This window comes from Bombyx mandarina, chromosome 26 (genome assembly GCF_030267445.1).
Source record: "Bombyx mandarina strain Sakado chromosome 26, ASM3026744v2".
Classification (NCBI taxonomy): Eukaryota; Metazoa; Arthropoda; class Insecta; order Lepidoptera; family Bombycidae; genus Bombyx; species Bombyx mandarina.
This window is the reverse complement of record NC_143232.1, coordinates 5901230-5915639: the sequence shown is the minus strand read 5'-3', so window position 1 is coordinate 5915639 and position 14410 is coordinate 5901230. Positions and strand designations below refer to the sequence as shown.

Here is a 14410-nt window from a genome sequence, read left to right as displayed (position 1 = left end):
CAGCCCCCGACTCCACGACGCCGGATCAGTGCCGAAAGGGAAGACCTCGCCCTCTCTCGTTCCGCCGCCTCCTTCTGCGAGATGGTGGATTCGTAGATGTTGAGCATTGCCTTCAAGGACGCTTGGCTACTTGGTACCAAAGAATGGTACCACTTGAAAAAAATTGCCCCACTTTGGCAGCTCGGTAGCCTCCTACGGCAGTCGGAAAAAAGATTACTTAGCATAGTCAGTTGTTTTTTTTTATTGATTTTGTAGGCAGACGAGCATACGGCCCACCTGATGGTAAGTGGTCACCGTCGCTCATGGACGTCAGCAATGCCAGGGGCAGAGCCAAGCCGCTGCCTACCATTACACCTTTTTAGGCTACTCGCAATGTCACATTTAAATCTCCATCCTCCACAATGTACTATGATCTTAAATTTAAGATTTTTTTTATTTGAAAGAAGCTTGAGTTACATTTTTATTCAAATTTAAGTAGTCAGTATTTTACTTTTCAAAAAAGCTGATATATTATTCTTGACTTTGTCAATTCAAAGGTAACGTATTTATTTGGTTTTATATGTAACCACTTGTACAGCTTAGTTTCCATATTAAAAATAATTCTTTATTTTAAATAATTTTATTACATGTAAGGTAGGTTTCACAAATTTTATTTACACACAAAAAGCTAGTAGTTTTATTGCATTCAAAGAACAATAATCACTTAAATACATGATTTATTTATAAAGCAAAACTATACATTATATTTAGTATAGTTAAGCTTTGGGTTTTATATATATATATATATATATTTTTTATTGCCTTTGTAGGCAGACGAGCATACGGCCCACCTGATGGTGAGTGGTTAACGTCGCCCATGGACTTCAGCAATGCCAGGTTCAGAGCCAAGCCGCTACCTACCGGCCAAGCCGCTGCCTACCTTATATTATGCTGCCTTATATTATACAAAAGTTTACAAGTCCACTTAACATTTCGTTAGCAAATTTCCCTTCTAATGAGTTCAACCCATTAGAAGGTCATACATCATTTCTTCGCCAATTGGTCGCTTTGCGGTTGGGCTCCGTAATATTGCCACAAGTCAATCGCTTTGTTGGCCACTACCTCCTCACATTGCTTTGGAATCTGGAAAATAAACTACTATTCAGGAATTTATTTTCAAATTTTATAACAAAAATATTTACAATGGTTTTTGAAGCGAATATACATTTTTTCCTGTTTTTTTAAATGAAAGTGACTCATACCTCTGTTACACATTTTACAACTTCATCAGCATTTTTAGCTTTTAGAATATTGCGGCGTAAAGTAATGACAAGCATCACAGCGGCATATGCTAAAATTTTAGGTGCTCCGCTGCACACTTTGTCCCATATTCTAAAAAAGACCATTAAATCTCATTCAAGATCATATTTGTCTGCCTCAACAAATCTTAAATTAAAATAATGTATAGATACTTCGGTAAAGATGTATCATCCAATATTCCAGCAAAGCAGCAGTTAAACCAGTTCACCAGTGGTATTACTTCCAATGCATTTATATCTTGCAAGTAACTGAAAAAAAACATAGCTTAATGAATAACCGCCCAAAACTTAAAACGATACAGTTAGGCATATTCCATGCATTGACAAATAAGGTCCATTTTTGAATTCTAATCTCTTATCTCAAGGTAATAGTTCCCGATCCATATAGATAATCAATGAATATGTATATATTATTTTTGATTTATTGGTAAACAGTCCAGTACATGTATGCACTTCATGTCCTGTACATGTATGTATGTACATGGATGCACTATGGTATGTATAAATGTGACCAAACTTTTAACAATTATTATTGTGTATTGTATCAATAAGTAAATTGATTAGATTGTACTCTTCTACCCACTCATGTAAAGCTTTCCTTCTTTAAGAATGGTTTGCTGGTAGATAACTCAATTGCTGAGGTAAGCTCGCCATTTTATAACTTTTTGCAATTACTGTATTATATTAACTGTGTGTACAATAAAGAATAAAGAATGTACTCAACATTACAGATTATTTGTGCTGGTGTATTATTGCAATTATTATATTTACTGACCATGCCACTAACATATTCTGCCATGAAGCCGTAATGCATTCTACTTTGAAGGGAGTCTATTATACTGTTGGGATATCATGTTTCAAGGCGGGTGATTCATATTGCATGTGCACATTCACATGTCTATATTTATTGCAATATATATAAAATAATATAAATGCCACCACCCACCTTGAGACATGAGTTCTAAGTCACCGTTTTTATAGGACTGTGGCCATCCCATCTTTCAAACTGAAACACATTACTGCTTTATGACAAATAGGTTTATGATACCTGTCAGAGCAGGCTCGCAGGATGCCCTACCACCAGTAATTATGAAAATTATAATTTTTAATTTTTATTATCTGAAGTTATTCCATCACTGTGGTACATCAATCACAAGTAATTTGTGATCATTTATATAATTAAGTATGTATGTATTTCATCAGACAAATTGGATGGGATTAGATCACGACCAAAGTCACATATCATATACAAATACAACTTCAAAAGTTAAGAGCATGAAGAGCCAGGTTGTGTGTGTGATAAATGATCTTTCATTTGAGAGACTGATATTCTATAAGTTGCATTATTATTATTTTAAAGACCAGCTCACAAGCATGTTACAAACTCACATATACAATTCTCCATCTTGTTTGTCCAACATATTATAGAATGCTTCCTTCAATTTGTTGAGATCTTTCTGCATGTTCTTCACAACCTCTGTAAATCTCTTACTGAACCAATACACATCCACTGGATCATCATAAAGTTCCCTGAGTGTCTTAGCAATTGGGAGGAACGTATCTGCAGACTAAATAGAAATGATAAAGAATCAGAAAGGTTTTTAACGTAAAATCTTAAGAGGAATGCAGAAACTTCACAGACAGTCTCAGAGCCTTAAAATGTATTTCTAAGGTTAATTAAAAGTTATATACTTTTGTTTTAGACTCATTTCTCCCTACATATAACAAATTGAACATCTTCAATGTTCCTATAAATAAATCAACCATAAATAGCATCTATTATTATTTTATATTATTGCCTATTTCTGCCGTGTGGCAGTAATGCGTTTCGGTTTGAAGGGTGGGGCAGCCGTTGTAACTATACTTGAGACCTTAGAACTTATATCTCAAGGTGGGTGGCGCATTTACGTTGTGAATGTCTATGGGCTCCAGTAACCACTTAACACCAGGTGGGCTCTAAGCTCGTCCACCCATCTAAGCAATAAAAAAAAAACTCGTTAATACCAGCTTACATTAAAGTTTGTCTCTGGGAATACAGGTGGTTTCCATTCTTCATTTTCTAAAACCCACATCTCCAGGAATACTTTGCTCTGAGGGGTACCTGAACCGTCATATATTTCTGATGGTTCAATCAATTGTAACTTCTCAACTGCATATAGGAGATCCTGATATTGCTCTGTCCGCTGTTTCATCACATATTCATACGAATCTGGGTAAACAGGCAGGATGTCTGAAAGATAAATAGATACTAAGTCTGTTTCTAAACTGTAGATTTGTGCAGCCTAAATATAACTTGTTGGGTCACCGTTATTGAAATAAGAGAGAAAAGTTTACCTGACGAATTTGAGCGGAAACAATCATGTTCTGATGTCGTCTTCAGAGATAATTAAGAACCGATACACCGTTTACTCGTCTGCTGATCTACGCTCACAATGAAACTGAGATTAACATACCTAGTAGTACTTTCCAGACTAAATTCCTGTAATCAGCGAAAACTGTAAATCTTAGACAAAATTGCTTCAATTTAACTCGATCCCAAGGTTTTTCTTTCATGAGAATTTCCAATGTTTTCTTCTCTTCTACTCCGCGGCAACCGACTTTCTCGTAGTAGGACGAACGGAAGTTACGTTCGTCCGTCATTTTTGTTGTTAAGAATTTATTTCATTAATTCAATAATAATTGTAGAAATGATCCTACGTTACGATAAAGCAAGGAGGAACATTGTTATTGTTTGATTGAGTTATGTTTTATGCGAAATATATTATGTGTATAATCTATGTTATGTGTTAATGTGATCAATTCGATAGACTTTTTTTTAAGGTATTTTATGACCTGGTAACTAAAACCTTTAGCTCAACGAACGAACGAAGATGATTAATTTGAGACATTAATCAACTGGGATGAAATTAAATGAAATGAAGGATGAAATATAATCTCAGTAAAATGGTGGTCATTTACTGAGATTTTTTCGGTGGACTTTTTGGACGATCTCCAGAACTTACGTTACGTCCAGCGGCTTTGTTTCATTTTCCCACATTTGTGCACTTTCACAGTAATTAAACAGTTAATAAACCACCGTTTATTACACATTTAAACCTGAAGAAACACTAAATAGACAAAATAAAACAAATCTCACAACTTCACTCCTCGCGATCCCGCCAAAAAGTCCAAACGTTCATGTAGAGAATAATATAATATTGCATATAGATATATACTACATATACTTGAGAGACTTTTTGGCGGGAACGAGAGCAGCGAAATTGTGTTTATTGTTTTATTTTAATAATTTAGTGTTTCTTTAGGTTTATACCTGTAATAATCAAGGGCGGATCCAGCTTTGGCGCCAGGAGGGGGTCATATAGTCGTGGGCAAGTTAAGAACTTGTAATTTAATTTTGATAACAATAGATAATATATAAATCATGATGTTCTTCAATTAGTCCAAGTTAGTTCAAGTCCTGGAACTAGCTCAGGGGGGGGTTCATGACCCCCATGACCCCCCTCCCTGGATCCGCCGTTGGTAATAATAGGGTCTTTTTAATCGTTTACCCTCTTTGAAAGTCCAAAAGTGTGATAAAAGTAATAAGTAGTCGGAAGTCGCATAACGGGTTCTAAAAAGTTCACTGAAGTCTAAATAAATTCATTACAATTCAACACCATTTTATTTAGCTTTTATTTCCCCTCCCATCCCGTCTCGTTTCATTTATTTTCATTTCAATTGATTACAGGCTGAAGATAAATGAATAAAATCGCATCTTTTCAAAGAGGCTAATAAATACACGTTTTTTTCTCTAACTATTCGCTGGTAGCCTACAGGGTTATTCCAACAATGCGCGGACGGGACAAGTGTAATAAATTCAGCATCTTTTTACTATGAACTTTCATTGATTAAAAATAGGCTTTTTTCCTATATTATTTTATAGTTTTTGACTTATTTCGCTACCATACTTTTTAACTGACTTTTTTGTGCATAGATCGCCTTTTTAACATTATCTCTGATTGTCTGTAAATGCGCCAAATTTGAATATTGAATAAAACATCGATTAAACGAAAAGCTGTTGCCAAGGAAATTCGTAAACAAGAAAAAAGTACATTTTCGACATAGAAATTGCTAGCAGCTATAAAGTGAATTTTCTATGATAGAAGTCCTAACTGATAAAGTTATTACAGTGTGTTTTTTATTTTAAAATGACTAATAAAGACGAAAAATTTAATGATCCATCTTATTTAGAGTTAAAACGTAAAGAGCTGGAAGTATTCTTTCAAGATCTGAAATTGCCCAAAGAGGTAATAGAAAAAGCCATTCAAAATGAATTAAAGCCATTAATACTTGAGGACCGACCATACATTGCAGCTTCCGCTCTAGGTGAAGTAAAATCAGAATACGATGTGATGACCGGTCAACCTTTTACCAAATTTGAAGAATGTAATAGACCATTAACATCAGAAGAAATAAAAGAATTATTAAAAGATAGCCGGGTAATAGCCGAAAAATCTAAACAAATTCAAATCATGATAGATAGAGAAAAACGCAGTGAAATAGTTGTTCCAATAGAAGAAATAAAACTGCCTGGTTATGAAGATATGAGAAAGGAAATTGACAGTGCTTCTAGTAGTTCGGAAGTTAATAAAATTAATTATAAAAATATGGCTTCCTTATTGCATTCCGTCAATGCATATGAAGTTAAATGTTTGAAGGCTACTATTAACCCGAAAAGTGAAAAGAATAAAGAGAATTCAGAATCTGATTCTGATGAAAAAGATTTGGAAGCCATTGAGAAAGTCGTCAGTCAGTATTCTGAAAAGTCTTATGAGACTAGATATCAAGAGACAAAAGATATGCTATTAAAATTAGCAGACAGATACGAAGATCCCAACGCAGACCAAAGTGATGCAATATTTACTCCGGATATAAAGAATGTTAAAATTCTAAAAGAATCTTCAGTACAATTTGTAAAAGGTCAAAAAAGACGCTCGGCCTTTGAAGAGGTCAAGGAGAGTTACTCGATCAACGCAGCCATGAATATATCTTTGACCGATAATCCAGTTAAACCTAACCTGAGTGGAGTAATAAAGAAAGTGACTGCTAATAAAATAAAGGAAGAAAATATTAGTTACGAAGAAGTATTCCCCAAAACTTTTGAAGCTAAACTTAAAGATACTGAAAAAGCTTTACGCGATATTAATTCTGTGTTAAATAACGCTCCGGTAACTGAAAATTCTTCACGAAATTCACCGAACGCAAACGAAATTCAATCTAAATCGGAAAGAGAAAATATATCACAGAAATTTGATGAAAATATGGAACAAACCTTACAAACAGCTTTAGAGGACATATTCCAAATCGACAAACAAAATCGAGAGAACAAGGATATGGAATTCAAGGAAATGAAGAGCTTAGCGCGAAACATTGTAGAAGGTGCTGAAAATCTGAGCACGTTGATACGTGAAGATATCACAAACAAATTGAACAGTATGAACGAACTGCTAAACGATGTGAATGAAGCTTTAGAGAATTCTAGGAAATCTAACATTGCCTATCAAAAAATTAAAGAAGAGGGTGATATTTTGAAGAGACGACGAGAAGTTTCAATTGTACCCAGAGAAAACATAAATGTACCAGAAGTAGTAAGTCCAACGGTTTCGTCTACCGACATAGACGATATTAACACAGCTATTTGTAATTTAAACGCAGAGATAAATCACCATGAGGATAGAATAAACAAATGCAAAGAATCTTACGAAATCAGGAATGAGGAATGCAAAACATTTATCAAAGAGGTTGATGATATTATGATTAAATCTCGTCAAATTCTACATCCGCTCCAAAATGACGTAACAATAAAAGAAGAAAAAGGTATTAAAGAGACAAAGAAAGATGTGCAAGAACAAGCGTTCAGAAAAATAAGTACGGATGAGATGAAAGAGAATAACGCAGAAGACCATGCCCGTAAAAAACTGTGCAAGAATGAGAAAAATAAGAATTTGGCTGAATTAGAAAATAAAGAATTGGAAAGGAACAATAGAATTAATGATTTGTTATACGAGATTAAAGATAAAATGAAAGATAACAAAGAAGTATTGAGATTAGCTAATAATTTGTTAAGAAGAGAGGAAACCAGGAAGAGTCCTTTAGTTGTGGGTAAAGTGAGAGAGCTGCCAGCATTTGAAATGGATGAGGAGGCTCAGGGAGACCACAAAAGGGAAACTAATATGAGTGTCTGCCCTCCAGATAAGAACGAATTTAATGGTTTTTATTACATCCTTATTATTTTAATATCGCTTAAAATGGTGTAGCGAGACATCTCGATTAATATTGTTGACGAATATTAAATTTCTATCGGTGGGAGCTGACGATTTAGTTATGACTTTTAGTCGTGAAATTGAGGTTTCAACTAATAAATTACATTGTCATACCTTCCAAATTGGAACGAATAAGTGTTTCTGATCGATAAATAGATAAATTCGTGAGATATAGGCAGGATGAAAATTAGACAACGGGTTTCTGCTGTATAGTGTGCAAACATTTGTCTTTTAGTGTTTTAAATTTTACACATTGGGCATGGCCATGTTACGGCAGGCACGGCCATGTTACGGCCGGCACGGCCTGCTTGCACCTCTGGTATCCATGAGTAAATAGCGTTGGCTTCCCACCTTCAGATGGGCTTAAGGTCGTTTACCTCCGTTGGCATGGTAGCGCGGAATATGACTTAGGATGAGTAGGTATTCACGCCGCTTTTAGCTCCCGTAAAGTAGCTATGCGATTTTGTTTGCAGGGTGGAATAATCGTTTTACAGCCTCTTGTCTGAAAGTGGATAGCGAAATTTACATTGTCAAGTCTATGAGTACTGGTGACCACTTGAAGCCAGATGGGCCGTGGGCTATTCTAACTGTCTAGTGTAAAACAAATGCTAGTTGCCTCAGAAAGCAGGCTAATTAGCTAAACTTTAATAAAACAACAAGTATTTATGTGTAGTTCTACATTAAGCAAGTATTTTAGTCACGTTTCGGTTTTTCTTTACTTAACAGACAAGCAAGATCTCGAAAAAGAGAAGACTGCGGCGGAGAATGCGAAAGCAAAGCAGCGAGAGTTCCAGCAGAAGATTGAGAAGGAGATGGAGGAAATGAACAAAGGTCCAAAAATGACGAAGGAGTTTATAAGAAACCATTGCAAGCAGCACAAGCTGTATTGTACGCCGTATCTTAACGATATTCTGTATTTGCATTTCAAGGTAAGTCTGCTTGTAGAATTGGCGATGCTATTGACTGCTTCCTTACCATTCATTATATACGAATGTAATAATTACATTTGTATGTATGTTTTTATAATATTTAACTAGGTCTTCGTAGTCGGATTAAAAGGTCATGGCCTTATCTAGAATGCGCATTTATTTAAATCGGTACATAATACAACAAGTATGACTTTACTAGCTGAAACCATAGACCTATATAATAGGGACACGACATATTGTTCTATACGTACAATTGCTTATATAAATAGCACCCATTTTGAAGGCACATACATAAACATATATCTATCTCGTTCTTACTCAGCACTTTAACTCGCAGGAAAACAATATAACAGTATTTCAGTGCGTACATAAAATGAAACATGAATATACGTAAATATCTCCGTCTCCGTCTAATGAGGCCGAAAATCCGCCATGTTTAGCGCGCCAAATGTCATTGTCACGTCAGTTCGGCCGTCTGTTTTGGGTTGTACATTATTTATTGACTTTGATATCGATTTAATATGATTGATTATATAAAATTTCATAATTTATCATGCTTAAAACATACAAAAATAATAATTAAAACGTATTTTATAGGATCTCAAGAAAGTCGATGCCCTAAAACTATTATCTATATGTATTTAAATTCATTATGGAGCCCTCATCCGAAAAATCAATTTTTCGGTCGGAATCTAATGATCATGACACTAATCATAAATACCACTTTAAAATATGTCATCAAAACATATTTAGACATTCTGTTTAGATATTTCGGGAAAAAGGCTACCGACAAAATCTCTTCGGAACTATTTAAATAAAATAGTTTTATTCCGCAGTGAGTAAAACACTATTGTAAATTTGTTAAATATTTAATAATTAAGTGATTTTAGAGAGGAAGTCACAAGGAATGACGTTTGTAATTAATGAATAAATGTTCTGTAGGTGTTTTTTTTTTCACGCGGTCCCTTGATAAACCTCTCAGGCGAAAGTGATTCAAATGGTGCGGCGCACCTTCCTTGGGGTGCGCTGCGGTAGTATGTTACGGACTTTAGAGTCAGCAAAACAATTAAAATAGATTGTAATAGTCTAAGAAAAACACGTACTCAAAATACGATAACATTTAGCATGCTAGAAATGGGCTGATGGCTTTGAACTACGCCATATCTTTGTGTTTTGCGACAAACGACAACTTTATAAAATCAGTGTAGCAACTTTTAAAAATCATCATATCGTTTACTTGGCAAATTCGAAGGACGAACTTGTCTTAGATTTCACCCATCTAAATCATATCATATTTGCACATAACAATATACCTACCTACTTCCCATTAAAGTATAAATTCTACAAATAAATAATACTCAACAATATTTAAAATAAAATGAGCCAAGAACGTTTATCAATAAAACCTGATAACATTGAAATCTTTTGTACAGCACTAAAGCCGCCATGTTTTGTGGCCAGATGACGTCACAGTGGCACGAAATTTTGGTTGACGTTTCATTTCCATAGGTTTCCTACTTCATTGGCTGAAACAGATCGACGACCCTGCGGAGTATTGTGTCGATGTCGGGTGTTATTTTGGGGGACTGTTGCGGTGTGTTAAATGAGCGTGGACTGTATTTATTGTTTTTAATATATTTATCTGTCCTTATATGACAAATTAAAGACTGAATACAAAGAAATATAAAATCGCTGCTTCGCTCTTAGCGACTGGATTTGAAAGAGGAAAAGTGTCATGGCGGACGTCTGACACATTTTTTACAATGACGTTCAGAAATTGAACAGGGACCAAATAATCTTTTTTTTTTTGCTTAAATGGATGAACGAGCTCACAGCCCACTTGGTGTTAAGTGGTTACTGGAACCCATAGACATCTAAAATGTAAATGCCGCCACTCACTTTGAGATATGAATAATAGGGTCTCAGAATAGTTCAACGGCTGCCCCACCCTTCAAACCGAAACTTATTACTGCTTCACGGCAGAAATAGACAGGGTGGTGGTACCTACCCGTGCGGATTTACAAAATGTCCTACCACCAGTAATTACACGAATTAATTTTTTTTAAGTAGAAGTTGTATGATTTGACTACCTAATCTGTTTACGAATGAGTTCCGTCAAAGGGATTATAAAGTTTTATAGTTTCTTGTTTAAACGCGTAGTTGAGTGGCATATAATAATAATGTAATCTCTAATCTAATCGATTGTTAATAATTTGATATTGTTCACACATCGTGGTGCATTGCCGTGTATCTGGGAAACTTTAGTGTTTTCTAAAGTATTTGCTATTCCGATGGCCGATAGTACCTTTATGGGAATTCAACTACAACTAACTGCGGACTTATGTTTTAACAAAACAAATGATCGAAATTTGACCATAATCTTATGGTTCAGATTTTACATATAACATTTTTTCTTATTTTAACTGATGTTTCGAAAAAAAAACCCGGACTATTTAAAAAAACGGAAACCAAAGCTTAATTATTAAAAAAAAAGCTGCTGCATCTTGTAAATAAATAAACTCTGTTAATGGTATATAAACTCTGTTTCCATATTTTTTTATTGACAGCAATAATAGCTGAAAAAAAGAAAGAAATAGGAAATTGGTTCCAAAAGATAGAACTATCTACACTTACCCTTTTTTGTTTTTTTGTTTTTGCCTATTTATGTATAGGCGTTAACTGGTTATGGAACTTGTAATTAAGTTTATCTGATTTCCTGAGAAATAAAACAATAAATTATCATTTAACAAAATAAGAAGGGATATCGTTTCTAATTAGTTTATTGAAGGAGCTATAGATTAATATTTCGTTGCTCTGTTTGATTAGGCATTGATATAAAATTGGCTTTTGATGTGTTTGTACATCTGTTTATTGCTTAGATAGGTGAACGAGCTCACGGCCCACCCGATATTAAGTTACAGGAGTTCATAGACGCAACAGCATGAATGCCGTCATCCACCTCGGGACATGGGTGTAAATCTCAATTGTATAGCACATGCTTCGCGGTAGAAGAATGTTATCTAATCCCTACAATCTCGTTTTTGTAGATGCGCCGTCGGAGCTCCGTGGTTCGTGACGAACATCGACTTACACGACGACCCAAGTCGATCCGAAAACACATGAAATCAGCGTCGGAAGGTTACTTTGATAAGGCTATAATCGCCTTATCGTTGCCGCCGCTGACTACTCCCCGAATCCTGATCACGCAGGAGGAGCCAGTTACCGTCGACGCCCTAGACACGTCCTTACGGATCCGTTAGATCCAATAATACCCTTTGCATTCGACGCTTTCGGCTCTAACACAAACGGTTCCGCTCGACAAAGTGTTCGACGTGCAACCTAACCCATGAATCAGCTGGCTGAGCTTCTCGCGGAATCTTCTCGGCGGGTCGCGAATCCGATCCGGTAGTAGATTCATTCGCGAAGCAGCTGCCTTTGAGTTGTTAAGTCTCCTTTGAAGGCGCTCGGGCAGTTGTTAGCAAATCCCACCCCTCCTGGATTTTTTTTAACCCTGGGGAATCCATTTACGGATACCCGGTCCGGGGGGTAACAAACCGGGTTATGTCGGACTCCGGCGCCTCCTGAGAGGAAGAGGGGGACGAGGAGGGCCAAGGTTCGCCCACCTGTCCTGGTGAAACTGGAAAGGAATCCGGGCCACCAGTAAACGTTCAGTCATAAAAAAAGTGTTGCTGCCTGCCATACGCCCTACGATCAGTAGCTCGAAATTTCCCAGTTTCTGAAATCATCCGAAGGTGTCAAATGAGAAAATATTCAGAAAAAGGAGCTGCGATAGTTTTGTTAGACCACACACTATTCGTGTCGTGGCGTGCAACCTCTTTGACAGGACATAAGACCTACAATGACTAGACATAGACTAAGACAGTGACTTGACAAGAATTCGAAAAGAAATAAAAGAAAGAAATAGAACGAGGGCGGACGTGGCTAGCTACAGGCAGTACTTTTGATGCATTCCTAAACGACAGGCACGAACCAGACGACAAGGAACGAATTGACCATTCTCATATGTACATAAAATAGACGACAAACAAACTGGTGGTAGGACCTAGTCCGACTGGCTGGCGACCACCCTCCAACTAGAGTCCGCCGCCAAATAGCCTAGCTGTGTTCCGGCGTGTGGGTTGGAGAGCCAGTTCTATCCCTTCCCTTTCCCCTTCCTTGTTGGGGTTGAGTCTTGGTGACGCCTGGAACTTGCGGAGCAGACGTGCGTGCGAACTCGCGGGGCGTGATTGTTTGACGGGGGTATAGGGAGACCCAGTGAAACGGTACCCGCTGCCGCCCGCCGGTCAGTAGGGGACCTGAACCCGGGTGTCTCTACTAAACTCCGCCCCGGGAAGCTGTCCCGCCAACCGGTGTAAAATCCTGTCGTGCGGTCGTCGTGCCGGAGTCGGAGACCGGAGTGGATCCCGGCGATCGCACGCAGAGTGGACTGGGGGCCCTTCCATGCCCTGCGTCAGTCTCTCACGCAACCCGTGGTCGAGCACGTACTATTTTCCGCGCTTCATTCAGGTGTTGCCTCGATCTCACCTCCAACATCCTACCTCTCCTAATCCTACTCTCCGAAAACTTAACAATCATGAAGACGACAAAAAAAAAGAAAAGGGTTTCACAGGCGGTCCCCCATTCCACATTTAATGTGGATTTCAGCAATGTCAGGGGCCTACATAGCAACCTTGACGCCGTACACCACCACCTTGAGACGGCGCAGCCTGCCCTGCTTTTTTTAACGGAGACGCAGATATCTGCTCCGGATGATACCTCATACCTTGAATACCCCGGCTACGTATTGGAGCACAACTTCCTGCGTAAAGCCAGGGTGTGCGTATTCGTCCGGGCTGATGTCTGTTGTCGCCGTCTTCGGGGCCTCGAACAACGGGACCTGTCCCTCTTGTGGCTGCGCGTAGATCACGGGGGCCGTAGCCGAATCTACGCGTGCCTGTACAGGTCCCACAGCAGTGATGCAGGTTCAGCTCTGTTTGAGCATGTGCAAGAGGGGACTAGCCGCGTGCTTGAGCAGTACCCATCTGCGGAGGTGGTGGTTCTTGGAGACTTTAACGCTCACCACCAAGAGTGGTTGGGGTCCAGAACCACTGACCTCCCGGGTCGGACTGCCTACGATTTCGCCTTGGCCTACGGCTTCTCCCAGCTGGTGACACAGCCCACCCGTGTCCCAGATATCGAGGGGCACGAGCCCTCTTTGTTGGACCTTCTGCTGACCACAGATCCGGCCGGATACAGTGTGGTGGTCGACGCTCCGCTTGGATCGTCTGATCACTGCCTTATTCGTGCTGCCGTACCACTCTCTCGTCCTGATCGTCGAACGACGACCAGGTATCGAAGAGTTTGGCGGTATATGTCAGCAGATTGGGATGGATTGCGTGAATTTTACGCATCCTACCCATGGGGGCGGTTCTGCTTTTCCTCTGCTGATCCTGACGTCTGTGCGGACCGTCTTAAAGACGTGGTGCTCCAGGGGATGGAATTGTTTATTCCCTCCTCTGAAGTGCCCGTTGGGGGTCGCAGCAGACCCTGGTATAACAATGCCAGCAGGGATGCTGCACACCTCAAGCGGTCCGCATACGTGGCATGGGATAATGCCAGGAGACGTCGGGATCCTAACATCTCAGGGGAAAGGCGGAAATATAACGCCGCTTCCAGGTCCTACAAGAAGGTAATTGCCAAGGCGAAGTCGGAGCACGTCGCTAGAGTTGGCGAGCGATTGAAGAACTATCCCTCCGGGAGCCGTGCTTTTTGGTCGCTCGCCAAAGCTGCAGAAGGAAACTTCTGCAGGTCTAGTCTCCCACCACTGCGCAAGTCCGATGACAATCTGGCCCACAGCGCGAAAGAGAAGGCTGACCTTCTG

At 38.7% G+C, this 14410-nt stretch overlaps 2 protein-coding genes across 4 annotated transcripts in view; one reads left to right on the top strand and one right to left on the bottom strand.

Moving 5' to 3' along the window:
- TBC1d7 (TBC1 domain family member 7) overlaps positions 1–4102 on the bottom strand; it is a 202911-nt gene extending 198809 nt beyond the window's left edge. The window contains exons 1-7 of one of the 3 annotated variants that reach the window (XR_016325478.1): positions 3752–4102; positions 3311–3528; positions 2688–2866; positions 1452–1547; positions 1242–1371; positions 916–1122; positions 231–342 (exon numbers count right to left, since the gene is read on the bottom strand). Coding sequence is in view for 1 of the 3 variants with exons in the window: in XM_028172345.2 (XP_028028146.2) it covers positions 1024–1122; positions 1242–1371; positions 1452–1547; positions 2688–2866; positions 3311–3528; positions 3752–3938 (909 nt within the window). In the remaining 2 variants the exon portion in view is untranslated. Of the gene's footprint in view, positions 1–230; positions 343–600; positions 1123–1241; positions 1372–1451; positions 1548–2687; positions 2867–3310; positions 3529–3751 lie in introns of those variants that run through there. The other 2 variants (XR_016325477.1, XM_028172345.2) reach the window with 2 other exon arrangements.
- A 1304-nt stretch (positions 4103–5406) lies between these two features.
- The window catches only part of dtr (defective transmitter release), a 31074-nt gene continuing 22070 nt past the window's right edge, over positions 5407–14410 (top strand). Inside the window, exons 1-2 of the mRNA XM_089738906.1 lie at positions 5407–7547; positions 8327–8529. Coding sequence (XP_089595032.1) covers positions 5486–7547; positions 8327–8529 — 2265 coding nt within the window. The 5' untranslated portion in view covers positions 5407–5485. The remainder of the gene's footprint in view (positions 7548–8326; positions 8530–14410) is intronic.